The sequence below is a fragment of the Acanthopagrus latus genome, chromosome 5 (assembly GCF_904848185.1).
Source record: "Acanthopagrus latus isolate v.2019 chromosome 5, fAcaLat1.1, whole genome shotgun sequence".
In the NCBI taxonomy this organism is placed as follows: domain Eukaryota; kingdom Metazoa; phylum Chordata; class Actinopteri; order Spariformes; family Sparidae; genus Acanthopagrus; species Acanthopagrus latus.
The window spans coordinates 25,742,085-25,760,864 of NC_051043.1; the positions used below are offsets into that span (position 1 = coordinate 25,742,085).

At 42.9% G+C, this 18,780-nt stretch overlaps 1 protein-coding gene across 1 annotated transcript; it reads left to right on the forward strand.

Moving 5' to 3' along the window:
• Nucleotides 1-2,828: 2,828 nt before the first annotated feature.
• slc1a3a (solute carrier family 1 member 3a) lies at nucleotides 2,829-18,530 on the forward strand. The gene is made up of 10 exons (XM_037099460.1): nucleotides 2,829-2,982; nucleotides 3,453-3,784; nucleotides 4,739-4,876; nucleotides 11,168-11,372; nucleotides 12,076-12,118; nucleotides 13,044-13,312; nucleotides 13,398-13,631; nucleotides 14,020-14,214; nucleotides 14,980-15,114; nucleotides 16,598-18,530. Exons 2-10 carry the CDS (start codon nucleotides 3,601-3,603, stop codon nucleotides 16,803-16,805), a joined length of 1,611 nt encoding a protein of 536 aa, XP_036955355.1. The 5' UTR covers nucleotides 2,829-2,982; nucleotides 3,453-3,600; the 3' UTR covers nucleotides 16,806-18,530.
• Nucleotides 18,531-18,780: the final 250 nt, after the last annotated feature.

Sequence of the window (18,780 nt, forward strand, 5' to 3'; positions counted from 1 at the left end):
CAAGTGTTACTTCACGGGCTCCTTATCCATGTCAGATCAGACTGAAAGTCCCTGGAGTAGAAGCCAGTAGACTTTTCCAAACATGCCACTTATCTCTTGAATAATTTCCCAGTCCCTCTGTTGAGGCTTTATCCTTCAGTACCTCAGGCCTGGTATTATCTTTTCAGCAGCTTGGCCTCAGTCTAAATTAATCCTTTAACTTTAGTACTTATGGTCCTTGTTTGTCCTGCCGACAAGAAATAAACATACTGCCAACTGATAGCCGCTGACATTCTCCTCCAGCCTGCTGTTGTTTTTGGTGTTTTTCCCACAGGCTGCAGAGCTGTGTGCGTCTCCCTCTCTCTCCTTTTCACTCTCTTCTTCCTCTCCATTCACCCTCTGTGCTGGATTATCAGCCTCCTCGGATCTCTTTCTCTCCGGGGGCTGCCAATCAGGAACAATATGGGGTACCGCTTCTTGCTCGTGGACACTTACACATGTGCACCTTTAGCTGGGGAATGAAACGCCAATCCTGCGAGTAATGGATGGCCTGACAAGCAAAACATTTTCGTAATTGGTCCATAGAAATTAGATTTTCATGGAGTCACAGGACAAGTTAACACATGAAGCCACTGATGTCTAATAAGGAGGTCTAACACAAATGCTTCAGTTACAGTAAGCGGTAGTATTATCATATACATCGAATGAGTGAATGAGATCAGTATTTTACATTCTCTTTGCTAAAAGTGTCATCATATATCAAACACAAGACGGTCTTTTCATCAGTAAATGATGTTAGAACAGCACCAATGTCGTGGGATTTGCAGCCACCGGACAATAAAAACCAGTCGGTGCGCTAATGAGCCGGTCTAAACGTTTATCTGAAGTGTTGAAAGTAGCTGTTCAATGTTTCTGAGACCCGAGGGAGACGGTAGAGGAAGATCGCAACACAGAAGATATTCCTCTCTCTCTCCCTGCAATTCAGACAGGAGTGGCCTGTTTGTCCGAAGCTAATTGTGGTTATCCCTGCAGCTCAGAGGGACAATGATTTCATGCGATGATTATGAATGATTATTACAGCCTGAAGGTAACAGCTTCTAGTGTTTTTCACAGTTTCTAGGACTAGCTGCTTCCTTTGAACAAGCGTCTGGCCTGTTCGTAAATCATCTAGCCCCACAGCTTACATCCTGTATCTCCTTTTGGCTTTAAATGGACCTGCTGAGGAGCTCCCCTAGATGTCCAGCAGCCATCTTGCACTGGGTCTCACACTGCCATTTTCAGTGGGTACCACCATGTTGGTGTAATTCCTCCACTGCCCAGCGCCTCCGGTAAGAATCCCCTGCAGATATTTCTCTCATTCATTCGGTTACTCCCACCAAGACCCACGCAGATCTTGAGTTTTCCTCCTAGCAGAGGTGGTGTCCAGGGTACGGGAGCTACAGGAGCAACAAAACACCAACCACCAGACTCTGGAGCAGATTCTTTCCCTCCGCTACATGCACAATTATCTCAGATGAACCTTGAGTGGCCCCTCACTTGCATGATGACTGAAGGTCTTTCTTTCAATCAGGGGTGGGGCTCCTACGTTTTTGTATCCTGAGAATAAAGTCTTTCTATTTTATGTTACTGCTATTACTGAAGCCAAACACAAGAGGTCCGCTTTGTTGAAATGGTCTCCAGCGCTTATCTCGGCAAATCCAAAGTATCTGGACGGATGCGTCAAAAAAAATAAAATAAAATAAAATGATTTATCGCCTTTCTGAGTGGACTCAAAATCTGCTGGCAGGCCTACTCTGCACATTTTTCTTCCTTCTAGTAGTAAACATGCCAGAGTCTGAGGTTATATAATTTCACTGAGGTCATATGAAGGATGAGGTACAGTGTGTATGTGTGCAAACCGAAACATTTCACAACATCTCTGCCAAACATGGATTCCCTCAGTGTGAGTCAGAAAGGATGCCTTCAGCTCTGCCTGCCTCACTCACACTTTTTTCAGGAAAGAACACTCACCCACTTTCACACACACACACACACACATCCGTACACACCCTCACTGTGAATTTCTGAATCTTGCGTTTGGATCGTCCACCGCGGGGCTGTTTTCGTCTCTGACCGGCGTGTCTCCTGTGCAAAAAGGCTTATGCAGATTTCATGACACACATGTAGAACAGCGGTCGGCCAGAAAAAACCTCCAGACTGTTTGTAAGGGTTATTTCTTTCATTGCCCAAAGTCACAGGGCACCAGCTGCACTGCTGGCACTTGGTAAATATTTACCTGCTCTGTTTAGCTCCACAAGCTAAAGACTCACCAGTTCTTTCCCTGATAGTAAGACGGGCCAAGTGGACTTTGTATGGCGTGAACATTAAATGCAAAATAAGGCAAACTGAGGCTGATTGATGAGTGTGTCTGTTGGAGTTGAGCCAGTACAAATGTGTGAAAGTCTAATCCACTTCCATGTATTTTTTTCTTATTTTATTTTCTTGTTGACTCACTCTCAGCAGGAATCTCCAATTAGACTGAACTCATCAAGCGTGAAAAACCGTTTGAAAGGAGGGCTGCGAGGGACAGAAGAAGACAAGAAGGTTCTTTCTCTCTTTCCTGCTTTGAGAGCTCATTATTCCTCAAGCTCCCCTCTGTCTGAAATGCACCACCACCCCCCTCCTCTAAATTACTTCACTTTTTAGTTCCCGCTTCACCTCCCTACAAGCCCACACTGTGTGACTGACTAACCGTGGTTTTTCTTCTACTATAGCGCCGCCTCTATTCTCTCACTGGCTCTCATCCACCACCGCAACTCCCTCCTTTCCTTTTCTCCTCCCCTCTCCTCTCTCCTCTCCTCTTTCTCCTCACTGCTGGTTGCTCGCACTGACCAGCTCGCAGCCAAAGAGCTCCTCTTGTCCCTTCTCACACTGATCGAGCTTTAACAACCAGAACTTCACCCCCTGAAAAAAACTGGAAAAAAAAAACATTACTCCAGAGGAAGTTATTGCTCAAGTCTAAAGGTACAGAAACAACTTCTATCTCAGTATTTTACCTTTTCAGATGTCTGCAGCTGTGTCTGAATGCGCGTGAGTGTGAGATCTGTGAATCGGTATCTGTACACGTGTGTTTTAGTTACTCTAGTGAACGCAAGAGAAAGTCTGCATGCCTCCAGAGCTCAGGTTTCAACACGTGTGCTTTATTCACAGTGCCGCATTTCACTGACAGAAGAGTTGAAAGTTCAGTTTTTATAACGCATTTTTGGGGAGTTGCATGACTGTCAGTATTGTAGAAGTTTTTTTTTACGTTTGAGGGTCAACATCTGTCAGAGGTAACAATAAGATAAATCAACAATCTGATCCCCTGTGTGTGTGCCATTGTTCTGCAATGGTAGAGATGGAGTCTAACTTTCAGAATTACTGTTTTTTGTTGTGCACAAATTGGCATTTTATTTTTATTTTTAAACTCCTTGCAATATGTTATTCCCTCTCAGGACACGTGTAACCAAAGCTGAAAGTGTGAGAGAGATCGAGAGGAGCAACAGGTAACAAGTGAATCAGCAACACCTTTATGGTGTTTCCGTCACAGCTGAGAGGAGTTTGAGTCCCTTCGCCTTAATAACAGCTCTGCAAACAACAGCCATGACTCAGAGCAACGGGGAGAACCCGCAGAGGACCCGGAGCGGCCTCAACCAGATCCGAGCCAGGATCCAGTCCCGGTCGCTGCTGGCCATGAAGAGAGCGAAGAACATCTCGAAGGATGATGTTAAAGGATTCTTCATAAGAAACGCCTTTGTGCTCCTCACCATCGCTGCTGTCATTATCGGTAAGAGGGGAAACTTACTTTTTTCACTTGAGAAGCTGAACTCAGTTGGCAGTTTAGCTGGGGCTAAAACTGGGGCTCATTGGAAGAGGCTTTGTTTGTTCCTCTCCTCTCCATCTATCACCACCACACACCCCCAACTCTCTATTCAATCTCATAAAGGCGAAGGCACCAGATTGTCTGCGTCACCCCAACAATCGGATCAATATGGTGTGACTAACACCCCTGTAGCGTGTCGGAAGAGGGTAGAGAACTGATACAAACCCACCGGATGAGAGAACAGAGGGAACTCAGACGAACTCTGCAGACTGACCCTGTAGCTGACCCCTGACTCGTTGCCATTAACCTTTGATTCTTGCTCAGTAGGAAGTAAGCCAGGCCCACCCACCTCCTGCACATCTGCAGCCCTGCTAGGATTACACCGTGCCATGACAAACACAGTTGATTGATTGTTAAATTCAGGGTGTTCTTCGGGGTCAGCCACCTGGGTCTGTTGGACAATTGGCATAGAAAGAAAAAGAACCCCTGCACACAATTTTACCAGCAAATAATGGTTGAAAAAAAATATAATTGCACAATCGTAGGTAATCTGAAGGAGACAGACTGCACTTATTCACAAGTATTTGTCACTGAATCAAAACAGCATTCTCAGTAATGATCATATGTTCACCAGTAAAGCACCTAATGAATCACTCAGACAAAGGCATGATTCCAGTGTATTTATCTGTCATAACAGAGGTAAACACTACTAATCTTCTAATCTAAGTAGGATGAGTAAGAAGTTTCTGATAAAAAGAGGATAATCAAGCTTTCACATGTTTTTGGGGGGGAGGAGGGTTTGAAACACACCAGCTTTCAACTCAATTTGACTAACAGGTGTCAAATCTGGGACCGAAATTTGAAACACCCTAATTAAGTTTTGACTTTTCTTTCATCCACATCTGACCCGCACTGCAGGGATAATTCTGGGCTTCGCCCTGCGGCCTTACAAGATGTCGTACCGTGAAGTGAAGTTCTTCTCTTTTCCCGGAGAACTGCTGATGAGAATGCTGCAGATGCTCGTGCTGCCCCTGCTGGTTTCCAGTCTCATCACAGGTACGAACGCCCCTCCATTTTTTTCCGGCACGTCATCAGGACACCAGAGGCTGCGGATGCATCTCCCACAAAAACTATGCAGAATTTTAATCACTTCATTAGTTTTTATTCTCTGCAGTCACACAGCAAGAAATTGACATGCTTTTTTTGTCACTGATAAAAATATATATATATATATATTTCTCATATTTCTACATCTTATTAAAATATTTCAGAAGTTGCATCAGTAATGTTAACAAATGAATGTAACAACATCTCATACACCCCAGGCTTACACACAGCTCTCCCTTATGGTTGCAATAATAACGGTAAGTTATCATCGGCTATTTTTAGATCAAATGTGCATCTGAAATCTAAAATAAGCACGCAGACACTCAGAGTTCAAGCTTGTGTGATGCTGTTTTGTTCAAATGTTATATCATCACACTCAGCACTCGGCTGTATCTCAAAATATCACAAAAAAAAACCCTAACATTATCTCTTAATCACACACTGGCAGCATGTCTGGCTACGCAGCTGTCCTCACATGAAGTTAAGACAGTGGAGAAGGCCTCCAGATAAAAACTCTGCGCTCCACTTTCTACTGTGATATTGTATCTCTGAAGTGGAGATACAGTACTATATGGAAAGAGTCCTGGGTTTCAGTGAGATGTTTGGCAGACAGCATGTGTTTTCTGTGTAAGCTCATATCAGTGTCGGTGCTGTTTGTCGGTCTGCGGCTCGGCTCATCAACATGAACCTCATGAGTGGCAGAGCGAGCCATGTGTTTGTTCAGCCGACGCTGTTTGTTGGTTTAGGGCCCAGTGGTGGACGGGGCTATGATGACCTCATCAGCGACAGAGGGAGAGACAGACAAGAGAGGTACGTTTGTGAGCCCACAGCGCTGGTCTCAATCACATGCTTGTCCCCATGTCGCAATGGGTCTTGATCTTGATGCAACACGAGCAGAACAGTCCCAGCGTCACTGTGCTTTAATCGAATAAGCAAGCCAGAATTTGCCGACTGGATTTGTTTTGTAGTTTCAGGACTTCTTGTACCCGCTGCGGCTCACATGGATTTTTTTTTTTTCTTTTCCAGAAAAAACACAAACATATGACACTGAAGTTTCTCTCCTTTTAACCAAGTGAAGTAATTCATCACTGCTGATAATGGTTGATAAACCGAGCCCGACATGCAGGGATGTATTCTCCTGAATGCCTGCAGGGCCTTTTTCCTTGTTGTGGAAGTGAAAGAATAGACAGAACATGTGAGTTTCCAACAACACTGGTCAGCAGCACTGATTGACAAGGCGGGACATGCCGAGACCAAATGTGCCGTCTCTGAGGGGTGATTGACAGCGGCAGAAGCCAGTCTCCTGAAGGGATGACTGAGACGCGTTGTCCGATAATAACCTGCTTTGTCCTGCAGCGGGGCGTAACATCAGCATCCTCTGACATCATGTCACATGACCGCAGCTACAACATGTGAAAGCCAACACGGAGTTCTGTCACACGGCTCCTGTCTCCTCTGGGTGTGTTTATGGCCCAGATGTAACTTTATCTGCTATAAAGTCATTACCACAGAAACATAAACATTAACACTCTCTACATTTTTACCATTATCATCAACATGGATTAGTAATTAGGTTTTGCAGCTTAATTTAGACACAAAAATAACATTACTTATATTTAAAGCTGCTATGAGTTATATTTTTTCATTAAAATAAGTTAAAAAATAAGTTGTTAAATATCATGTTAGGTCAGTGAGCCATGTCTCTCCTCCCCACTGTTCATGCAACAATAGACAAAATAAATGTTCTGGTATCCCTGCCAACTTTACCCAATCAGGTCGGAGAACTCCATAAAGAGGCGGTCCTGTCTGCTTGTGAACGTGCAGAGAGCACGATTCTCGTCTTTGCTCCGGCAGGGCAAAAACACTGCACGTTTGTCTGACGTTAGCTAGGTAGCTAACTTAACAATACGTTAAGAAAGAGAGTTAGCTTAAGCGACGACAGCGCTCGCAGCCGCGCCAAGTGATTTTTTTGTGAAACAGCACCGGTCTGAGTCATTGAGGCAACATCACAGAATAAACCCAAAAGCAACACACAGACAAACACATTGTAGCCTGCCAAATGTACTTCATGTCTAACAAGGTTCAAAATGCAGATGACAAAACATTTAGAGTTGCAGATTTCAATTCTAAAATGCAGATAAGACAAAATGTGATAATTGTCAAGTCATTGGCCAGAGCCATGATTTGTTTTAAAATGAAGTGCTGCTGCCTCCTCTTTACTGTGAAACCTGCGTCCTCTGAGTGTCAGTATAGACAAAATGTCACACCCATCATTGTTCTCTCAATTGTGAAGTTGGGTGGACTTCCTTATTGACAAGAAAGGATGTGCTGTTAATCTCAAGATCTTCATCCGACTTCATCAGGCTTTACTCTTATTATTCTTGTTTCATCTTTTTTTTTTTTTTTAAATCTTCTCTTATTGCAACACTAAAAACACTCAGATTCCAGAGTGTTTATGGAGCGCAGAGGTCACAGTCATAACAGTGGCTGCACACACACACACACACACACACACACACACACACACACACACACACACACAGACCGCCAAGCTACAATTCACTTCCCTCGAGGAATTTTGACTGTCAAAATAATAAAACAGGAGAATTAATAGATCAGCAGATGGATTAATAGCTTTGCTTTATTGACATGGAGAAAATAGGAACATAGCAATATGTTGAACATCTGCAGCACAGCTGTAGTTGATGAAAATTTTGACTGGAGTTTTTCAGATTTCCACTGAAACTCAGGCCTCGGTTGAAAAGTATTATAAGTGGCCTCAGGTTAGTTTAGAGGACGACACCTCATCTTGATCTTTAAGTGTGTTTTAGCAGACGTGAGCCAGGTTTTCTTCCCCCGACAGCATCGACCTGCTCACGTGAAACAATGACCTGCAGCCTGACTGTAATTGCTCCAGGCTCTATTTCTCTATTTCTGTAGAGCAGTGAGTGCTTTACAAACATAACATGGAGCATGACTTTGAGATATTTTATGTTAAAAGGATAAAAAAACAAAAAAAACATCAGCGCTCCTGTGGCCCCTGTGTAAACAGAGCGCCACGCTGCTGAAGATGAATTGTGCCTTTATGTGAAATGGGCTGTCCCAGTTGGAAGGGATTTGCACCTGAATATAGAACATGTCTAAAAGTGAGGCTGAATTAGCAATCAGCAATTCTGAGCAGAGTCTTGAGAGTCCCTGGAAGGTAGGAAAGCAAAACTAGAAAAACCAAGGATCAGGCATACTGAGAAAAATGGCTCATGTGTTTCACTGAGTGATCTTCATCCATAACCACATTTCTTTCTCCAAAAACAGTTCAAACTAACCCGTCAACATGTGTTTGCTACAAAACCCACATCGTCTTCAGGCGTTTCATTAAGAGCCGAGGGTCCACCACAAGAGTACGTATGGAGCCAAGAAGGGGCTGGACAGGGGAGAGGGGATGTGGGCAGTGAAAGGAGGAAAAGGAGGATGATTACTGCAGAGTTCGCTGGAAGGGGAGCTTAGATGTGGAAGGGGAAGGGAGTGAAGGGGCAGACCAGGACAAGAAGTAAAGACAGGAAAAAGAAATGTTAAAGAGGATACAGGCTGACAGTAGAGGACTGAACAGACGTTTTATGAGTTTCTCAAACTGGCAGTGGACAGGTTTTCTGCTTCAACGTGTCACCATGAAGTAAATGTTGACTGCAAAATGTAACGCATGCCTGGCACCGGGCACGCGGTCACCGTAGGGGAAAATGAAAGTTAACTGGTAGTCCATTTCTATCATAGAGCAAATTATTGATTAAACTTATGCTTTGCCCCGTGGTGTTGTCATCCGCAACCCTGAGGAAAACAGAAACGATCCAGTCGTCTTTGCAAACAGTGGCGCCAACAACAACACCACCGGAAACACGCGGGGGGGAAAGATTATCTGCTGCCAACTCATTGATTAAAAAATCCCCTGACATTTGTTAAGGAATGACACAGCTGGCAGTTAAGTGTAAAGTAAATGTGATGTATAGGTGTCTGCTTTTGGCCTGTGGCATGACAAACCTACATTTAAACGTATATAATATCAAGTAATTTGAGGAGTCACAGGATTTTGAGCGGTGTAAAGAAGCACCAAGTATAAAATCTGGCAAGAGCTATCTGTAACCACTTTTTCTCTGTTCTCACATTTCTTTTAAACTCTCCCTTTATGTTACACTGTCTGCTCCATGAGTTAGACAGCACAAGTGTGTCTTACACTAAAAGAAAATCAAGCCATATGTTAATTTTTCCTGATTTGTAACTTGCATGTGTGCCTTCCTGTAGCTGTTTTCACTTCTGATGTTTCTTGATTGCTCCGGAGGTGAGATGTTAAAGTTGCATCTTTGGTGTAACCGGCACTCCCTGATCCAAAGATAGTCAGGGTGGTTTCTATAGGACAAAGACAAGCAACAAATCGACACATTTGGCCAGAATGGAACCGAATTATTAAAAACAATTCATTTTCTGTAGGATCTGTTGAGCGCGACATGTGGAGATATTTTCTTATTAAGTCTAGCTAGAGCTGCGGACTCAACCTTTGGCAAAGCGTCAGTGGATGTTAATTGCCCTCTGGACGGACCTCTTGCCGTTGTCCTGCGCTTCAACTCTGCCCCCCTGAAGCAGGCCTACTTTTGTGTTTGATGAACATTCCCGGTATGAGAAAGAAAGTCATTCTCCCTGCTCTCCTTCAATCTTTGTCCTTTCATTCCTTTGAAAGGATGGAATTGGTGAGGCTGCGTCCAGTGTTGCCCGGACAACAGGCCGGGGATCATTGTGTGCGTGCGGGGCTGACTAAGTCAACAAGTTTTCCCAGGGCTGTCAGAAAAAAGGAATAGGAGGAGGGGTGGAGGTAAAAGGGGGCGGCAATGAAATGGGATTGCGGCAATAAGATCAGTAAGCAAGAAAAGAGGAGGCAAGGAGGGGAGAGGAGAGGAGGGGAGAGGAGGAAGGGCAGGGGAGGGGTACAGAGGGGCACCCTGAAACAAGAGGCGGTGATGGAGAGAGAAGGTGAAGAATGTGGGGAGAAGAGAACGAGGGAGGATGAGGATCAAAAAGATTTGGATAAAAGCCGAGTCCAGGCATGTTGGGACAAGAGGGGCAGAGAGTGCCGGAGCAGTCCGTAAACACACACACACACACACACACACACACACACACACACACACACACACGTTTGTACACCAAAGTATCACAAAGTGCAACACATACATCTCCCTGTCGCACAAAGCCGGCTCTGCCTTGTGCAGCTCTGAATGAAGATAAAAGCCGTAATAAGACCTGACACTTTGAAAACACCCCGCTGCTGTCATGCCCATCGAGGCGGCTTGTCCCTAATGCCTCCATTTCTTTTTGCCACCTTTATCCCTACAAAGTGTGTTTATAGAGAGTGTCTGGCCCCCCCAGGCTCCTGCAGGTCCCCCCCCCCCTCACCTGTCAGTGCTTTATTATTAATTCCTAAAGCTATTTCTCATTTAGCAGGTGTAGCACACAGTAGGAAGCGAAATATCTCTTTGCATCTTGATCATTATCTGTTTGTTCTCAGCCTCTTTCTGTGCACCGGCCTTGCCTCGATTTGCCTCGCACATGCGGCCGTCGCCTCAGAATACAGTTACAGATTTGGTGTTTATTTTTTCCAGGTCAAGCTGTTAATCTGTAACTGACATGTCAGTGTGTTCACAACAAACTAACGTCACAACTGGGAGCGTACAGCCTGTGTTATGTGACCAAATAATAGAATGGTGCCAAACCTTTTGGCGCCCCACAGCCATACATTATCTGTATATGAATATACAACATGTAAACAGATTTCACACAGCAGATCCACCCCTGGGTGCTGCTCGGTAGGTGTTGTTTTTCCACTAGGAAAGGTCAGCGTCAGATTGTGTTTCTTGCCGCTCTTTGTTGTCACAGTGATAGTTCATCAGATAGTCCAGATGGGTGTATTTCACTGATAATTACGGCACATTTTCCCAGGCTGAGGACAAAAGTTATTGATGAGCACTGATCTGTGCAAAATCTAAAGGTCATGGAGCTGCAGATGATTCATTCTATATACATAAACAACATGTTCTATTTAAATAAACCTTTTTATGGAACTGTTTTACCTTTAAATAGCAGTTGTTTCGTAGTCAGTGTCTACATTATGCCTGACGAGTTCATACAGACTAAATCACACAAAATGCCATATTTCTACATGATGTTGCTTTAATGCACATGATATGTCCTTTTCAGGTATGGCCGCTCTGGACAGCCGTGCTTCCGGTAAAATGGGTATGAGGGCGGTGGTCTACTACACCACCACTACCATCATCGCTGTGATCATAGGCATTGTCATGGTGCTCATCATTCACCCTGGAAAAGGATCCAAGGAAGAATTCACCAAGCAGCAGAAGATAGAGCAGGTCAGCCCCGCTGATGCCTTCCTGGACCTCATCAGGTACCTACGCCTGCCTCGATCAACTGCTTGATCCAGCTGCTACCATTACTTTCCCTCCTATAAGCTAGTGAAGTTGACCCTGAGTGTGAGGAGGAGGAGCCTCTATGAAACTCTACCTACAGAGTGAACAGAGAAAGAAATGCCTCTTCTGTAATTCTGCCTTCCATTCTGTGATTTTGCGATATCGCCCTATGTCACCATGTCATACATTTGCACATTTAATGCCTAGTGGCTAGTTTGGCACGAGAAAATATTTATTTAGCACAGCTGCTTTGTTGTTGTTAGCGATGCTGGGTCAGGCGTGTGTGTGCTGACCAATCAGGGGAGACTAGATATTCTGGAGGCAGGGCCTTAAAGAGACAGGAGCTACAAACAGAGCGTTCCAGATGGAGGGAAATACATACTATGTCTCCTCTAAGAGAAGATGTTGTAATAGAGACTAATATAATTAACATCTGGAAATCTGATTACAGATCCCTCCCATTTTGATCGCTCATGTTCATCATCTCACCATGCAATGAATTATATAGTTTATGAAACCATCGGAACATGCTGCTCAAATCAATTAATCTAAAAGAAATAACACCAAAAATGTACTCATATGAGATTTTAGCATGTTGTTTCAGTTATCAGCAAAAGAAAACTGTTTAGAATATTAATTATACATTTGCTAATCGTGATCTCTTTTGTCATTTTTTTCTAGAAACATGTTTCCTCCGAACCTTATAGAGGCTTGTACCAAACAGGTAACTCTCAGTCCCATCACATCCTCTTGTGCAGTTTCATGAAATGTTTTATTTCTTAATTGTCTCACTTCAGCATGTCCTCATCAGTACCTGAGGGCATGTTTAGGATTGTTCAAAGCCCCGGACAGTACAGGGTTTCTATTTCTTTTGTATTCGGGTATTGACATTGTCATCCCTGTGGACTGGAGATGAGAGATCTCTGTTACACTGGAGATAAACTTAGAAAAAAGAAAAGTAAAGCACACTGTAATGAGTTGCTGATTGCTGGATGTAGAGTAGAAAGTAGAGAGAAGTGTTGCGTACTCTTTGAAATCGGATTATGTTTCAGGCCTTTTTCAAGATCAGCAGAAGAATGATCCTGAAGAGGGCCAGAGACCTGAAACGTCATCAGATTAAGAAGGAGAATGCATTTGGAGGAGTATTTTCACTTCTTTTCTACTTTCTACACTGGAAATAAACATCATACTAAAATTTCATCTTAACAGACATCCGTCTAAAAAGATCAAAAGTAATTCTATCAAGTATTAACTCAATCTCTGCTTCTAGATCCAACATAAATATTGCAGAAAGGGTTTTACAGTAATCATTACAGACAAGGATGGGACTTTTTTCATGGGCACCTAATGATCCGATCATTCTTAATTTGGCGCAGCCCAGTTGTGTACCGAGGCCCATCTCTCACTGCCACTTTCACTTCCTCATTCCAAGACATTGTGGACAGACAGAGGTAGTAGTGGGATTGTACAACTCTGTGTACCCGATGGTTTTACAGGAACTTGCAAGCACAAACAACTGCATTCTGAAATGCAGAACATGGACAGAAATGTGCCATGTTATTCTTGCAGTGATGTATTTGTAAAATGTTACCTCCCCCAGGGATCAATCAGTATTTAACCAGTCCTCTTTACTTTTTTTAAAAACCCAGTTCAAGACGCAGTATGCCAAGAGAGTAGTCCAAGTGACGATGACGGTGAACGACTCGATATTCACGCTGAATGATAGCCGGGAGTTAACCCGGGAGGAGATGATCCCAGTGCCGGGGTCGGTGAATGGAGTCAACGCTCTTGGCCTGGTGGTTTTCTCCATATGCTTTGGTCTGATCATCGGGAGCATGAGGGAACAGGGACAACCCCTGAAGGACTTCTTCGACTGCCTCAATGAGGCCATTATGAGGCTGGTCGCCATCATCATGTGGTAAGTACCTGACAGTACAGACTGACTGAATGACATGATGGGCCTTTCAAATACAAGTTCACAGTAACACTCAATCAATCCTCAGGTATGCCCCGATTGGTATCCTGTTCCTGATTGCTGGTAAGATCGTGGAGATGGACGACATCACATCCATGGGCGGCCAGCTGGGAATGTACACAATTACAGTGATTTGTGGGCTGCTCATCCACGCCATCATCGTCCTGCCAACACTGTACTTCCTGGTCACGAGGAAGAACCCCTTCGTTTTCATAGGTGGGCTGTTGCAGGCACTCATCACCGCCCTGGGAACGTCCTCCAGGTATGTGTGTATGTTGTCCTCTCTTATGCAACACTCGCTTCGATGCTTGAGATAAAACAAAGTGATGGAAAGGAAAATTGTGGTTATTATATAAAGTACAGGGAGTAATAATAAGTGTATTTTCAAGTAAAAGGGACATTCAATCAACAAACTGCAGTACTTGCGACCAAACTGTTGTAATTATGTCCCACTCACACTGATGAATGCCTCGTGATTTATTACCTATCACCTGAATTGACTGGTTAGTGTTGAAGCACTCACAGCAATTCACTAACTTGCTGTATTATAAAGGAAGCAGGGTTTATTTTACCCTTCGTTCGTTTTATGCTGTGTTTTTTAAAACTCCCCCTCTCTCTGTCAACGTCCCTCTCCCTCTGTCCTTTCTCAGTTCGGCCACATTGCCCATCACCTTTAAATGCCTGGAGGAAAACAACAAGGTGGACAAACGCGTGACCCGCTTCGTGCTTCCAGTTGGCGCCACCATAAACATGGACGGCACAGCTCTGTACGAAGCCCTCGCAGCCATCTTCATCGCTCAGGTCAACGATTATGACCTCAACTTCGGACAGATTCTCACCATCAGGTATGTGACGTACTGTACATTGTATTTGTTTTGTTCAAGTTAAAGGGTTTTATGAATGACATTCACCTCCAGCAGATGAGATCTGGAGCACTAGTGTTTTATTGCTCTCTTCAAGCAGACAAACCAGACTCCATTGACAAAAACAGCAATTTTATCTGACAAATAATCATAAAATGCAATTGATGCAAACTTGACAGAAACAATACAAAACTCACACAAACCATCTTGGTTTGTGTTTCCACTGTTCCAACAATTACCAGCTGTTCTTCAATCTGCCAGATCACCTATAGCAAAATTGATAAAAATTATTAGCTTGCTAGCTATCCTGCTTATGCTAAATATCCAAAACATCAAGTACAATATGCTCTAGGTTGTATATAGAACCCTTAAATGGATCCAAAAGTATTTCATTCAGTAAATCCGGCCTTCTCTGAGAGTTCAATCTGTTTTGGATGTCCACAAGAATATTTCTGTTACATTTCTATTTCATTATGGCAAGAAATACCACTACCACTTAACCCAAGTGATGGACGTCCAAGTCTCAAAACCGCAGGTGACAGTTTAAATGACTTTCTAACCACCAGTCTCACTATCTGACAGGAGACAGATGCGGGGTATAACATTTCAGGTGGGGGAATGTATTTAATTGACCTTCCTCACAATCGAGAGGTCAACACGGGAGCATGTGTGTCACAATGATTGATTCCTAGACAATTTAAATTTCTCTCCATTTTTCTTCTTGTTTTTTTCGACTGTTCCCATCAGCATCACAGCCACGGCAGCCAGTATCGGAGCAGCTGGAATCCCTCAGGCAGGACTGGTCACCATGGTGATAGTGCTAACATCTGTAGGCCTGCCCACCGATGACATCACCCTCATCATCGCAGTTGATTGGTTCCTGTGAGTATCAGCTTTATGAGGAACCCTGCGCTTGGGCGTGGGTTTTGAGAGGAGTGAAGAGGGTTTAGACGTGGGAGGGGAAATATCGTGTGGCGTAAAATTCAATCAGGTTCCATCCGGGAGGGTTTTAGGGGGTTTTACGGGGTCCAAACGGTGAGCTGTGCACTCTCGACTGGATTATGGGACAGCTTCCAGAGACACTCCCCTCACATTCCACGTCCTTCAATCCATCTGGTTTTTATTCAGTTTGCGGTCAATCCCAGTGCAACACCCCACTTCCTCCAATCGTGGGGTCTGAAAGATTAGCTGGAGCGCTTCAAACTACGCCTCCAGTTTTTTAATCATATTTTCTCAGGTACACACACGTTAACAGATAACGACAGCGATGTCCTGTTTTGTGTTGTCTCTCTGCTTTGTCTCGTCCTATGTCGCCTTTATTTCTCTCGTCTTGACTTCTTTCTGTTGTCTTAGTTTACCTGGTGTTGTTTTTGGGGCTGTTTTTTCTTGTTTCATCTTATCTTGTCATGTCACTTTTTGTACTCTCTTCTGTTGTCTAATCTTTTCTTATCTTCCCTTTTCCTTATTTTGGGTTCTCGTTCTCTCGTTTTGCTCTTCTCTTCTCTTGTCTCGTTGTGTCCTCTCTTGTCTCATTTTCAGCTTGCCATCTTTTGGCTTGTTTCATCTTGCCTTGTATTGTTTTGTCTTCTCTTGTCTTGTTTCACCTCTCTTTTGTCTAGTTTTGTTTTGTCTTCTCTTCCCCATTCTTGTTTCATCTTGCCTTGTCTTGTCTCATCGTGTTTTATCTTCTCTTGTTTTGTTTTGTCTCCCATTGTCTTGTTTCATCTTGCCTTGTCTTATTTTGTCTTGCTTTTCCTGGTTTTGTTTTGTCTTCTCTTGTCTTGTCTTATTTTGACTTGTCATTTTTATCTTTTTTTGGTTTATCTTCATTGAACCTTTTTGTTTTGGTTGTTTTCACCTGGTTTTGTCTTCTCTTGTCTCATCTTGAAGCAATTTTCTTTGTCTTTATCTTGACTGGTCTTGTATTGACTTGTCTTATCTCGTTATGTCCTCTCTTGTCTCATTTTTGCCTTGTCTTATTTTGTTTTGTCTTGTCCTGTCTTGTTTCATTTGACCGTGTCATGTTTTGTCTTGCTTTTCCTGGTTTTGTTTTGTCTTCTCTTGTTTCATCTTGCCTTTTTTTGTTTTGCTGAGTCTTATCCTCTCTTGTTTTGTTTCTTGTTTCTGTCTTATTTTGACTTGTCTTTTTTGATCTTTTATCATATCATTTGGTTTAGCTTCATTGAGCCTTTTTTTTGTTTTGGTTGTCTTCACCTCTCTTGTTTTGTCTTCTCTTGTCTCATCTTGAAGCAAATTTCCTTGTCTTGTTTAGTCTTGTCTTCTCTTGTCATGTCTTGTATTTTTATTGGTCTTGTATTTTCATGCCCTACCTCCTGTCCTCACCTGTTCTCTCTATTTTCTCCAGGGACCGATTGCGCACCACCACCAACGTCCTCGGAGACTCCATCGGTGCAGGTATAGTTGAACACCTGTCGCGTCACGAGTTGCAGAAAAAGGACCCCGAGTTCGGCAACTCGGTGGTGGAGGAGGCGGACAAGAAGCCGTACCAGCTCATCTGCCAGGAGAATGAGTACGAGAATGAAAGGCGTCCTGACAGTGAGACCAAGATGTAGGCAGAGAGGGCGACAGTTTTGTACGAGGTTGCATATTTTCTTAGAAGGAACATTGCACCACACTGAACCACATTCTCGATGAAGCTTTTCTTAATTTGCCAACCTTCAAGGTTAAATTTTTATCTACAGCTAGAAAATAATTCAGCCAAGACGAGTTCCACTAACGTGCGAGGTGTGAGGTTCTCCTGACACACTTGAAATGGTTCACTGTTGCATCGTTGTTGTTTTTTTTTGTTTTTTTTATAAGGGTTTGCGCTGTGACGTTTCCTAAGAGTACTACATGTATCTGCCATAGGGTGGCAGCCGTTTACTATTCAGAATGAGCTACTCGGTGCGTGCCACATCCAACTCCTCTCAAAACTGTGTTGACTAATCTCACCCACTAGAGGTCAGTATCGCTGTGAGTCTGAACACCGCAGCACATCACAAACCACACTTCTACAGGCTTTGGCTTTACGTAAAAGGTGTTGCATTTGTTTTGTTTGAGTGGTGTTGTGTATGGAGGATGTATGTGAAGTGGAAAGTGTTGGATATCATGCACATACACTGGGGTGACCAACTGCTTTAATGAGGAAAAAAGGGCTGTCTATTTACAAACCTCTGTACAGAGACCGCTGGCTTTATTTGCTATGATGTGGTGTACAAATTCAACTGAATGAATTAATGAATGAATGATGGCACGAATACGCCTGGTACCTACCTGTCTAAACCTGTAAGTGCTTTTATTAGAAGCTGTCTGATCATCTTGGCTCCCGTCCGGCCCCTCAGACCTGTCTTCACAATCATTATCAAAACTGACGAACCAAAATACTCGGCAAACTGTAAAGTTGCTCTGCTGAGAATCCAAACTGTTGTTAAATCAGAATAAGCCATTAACTAATAACCAAAACAATGGACCAAAAATATTATCCAAATTTGGGTACAGCTTAATTCAATCATACCCACCCAAAACCCAAACATTCCGTTAACCCGCACAATAATTCAGCACTGTTTCAGTAGGAAGATAGTACTGACTAAATTCTGATACTGACATAGAGCGCAACATTTATTGGTGTTGAGCAGTTTTCTCGCGCTAAATTACTAAAATGGTAGTCGGGAAATGTAATTTTCCTTTTTTTGGTCTTGTCTATTCAGATATTCTTTAGATTGATAAAATCTGATGTTTATTTTGATCTGATTTTGTATGAATGCACGTCATGAAGTCATGAATTTCACTTAATCCCCCGTGTTTTGTTGTAGCTAGCTTGAATTTTGCGTTTGTTTTTAATTCAGCATGTATTAGAAATGTAACATTTACATAGAAGTTGCTCTGTATAGAAGATTTTTTTTCTGAATATACTGTGCTTGTATAGAGAATTTGTAGATAAACGTGTACATTAACTGTAGATTTAATTTGTAAAGGGGTTACTTGAGGATTGCACATGTGAAGATGCTGTAGCCGTGCTCTTGTCGTACCTTGTGACCTAACTAACAATCTCTCTTGTTCCTTTTTTATAAAAAAAAAAAAACCCACGCAAAACTGGCTGATTTTAGGGACCAAATGTTTTTCCTTTGTCACACTTGAGGAAATGGAACAATTCCTTTTGTTTACAGTTGCTGGTGTCCCTCTAGAAATGACTGTTTCTCCCCTGAATTCACACGTGATCGCAAAACGACATGACTGCAAAAAATAGTTGTACTTTTATCCTGCATGGATTCTTTTTTAATAAAAACAAAAAAATGAAATCAGTGTTTGTGTATTTATCACTTGATAATCTGATATGTGGTTTTATGATCTGACGTGTATACACATGTTTTAAAACCATCTTTACAAACATACACATACTTGAGATGTTAAGAGGGATGTGATGTACAGATACTAAATAGCTTATTTGCTGTAATCTGAGGGTAGTATCTTGCTTTAAGAATCCAGCATGTATCCAACTGAATCAATGTCCAAACCTAATATATTAAAATAATATAAGAAGATGATTTT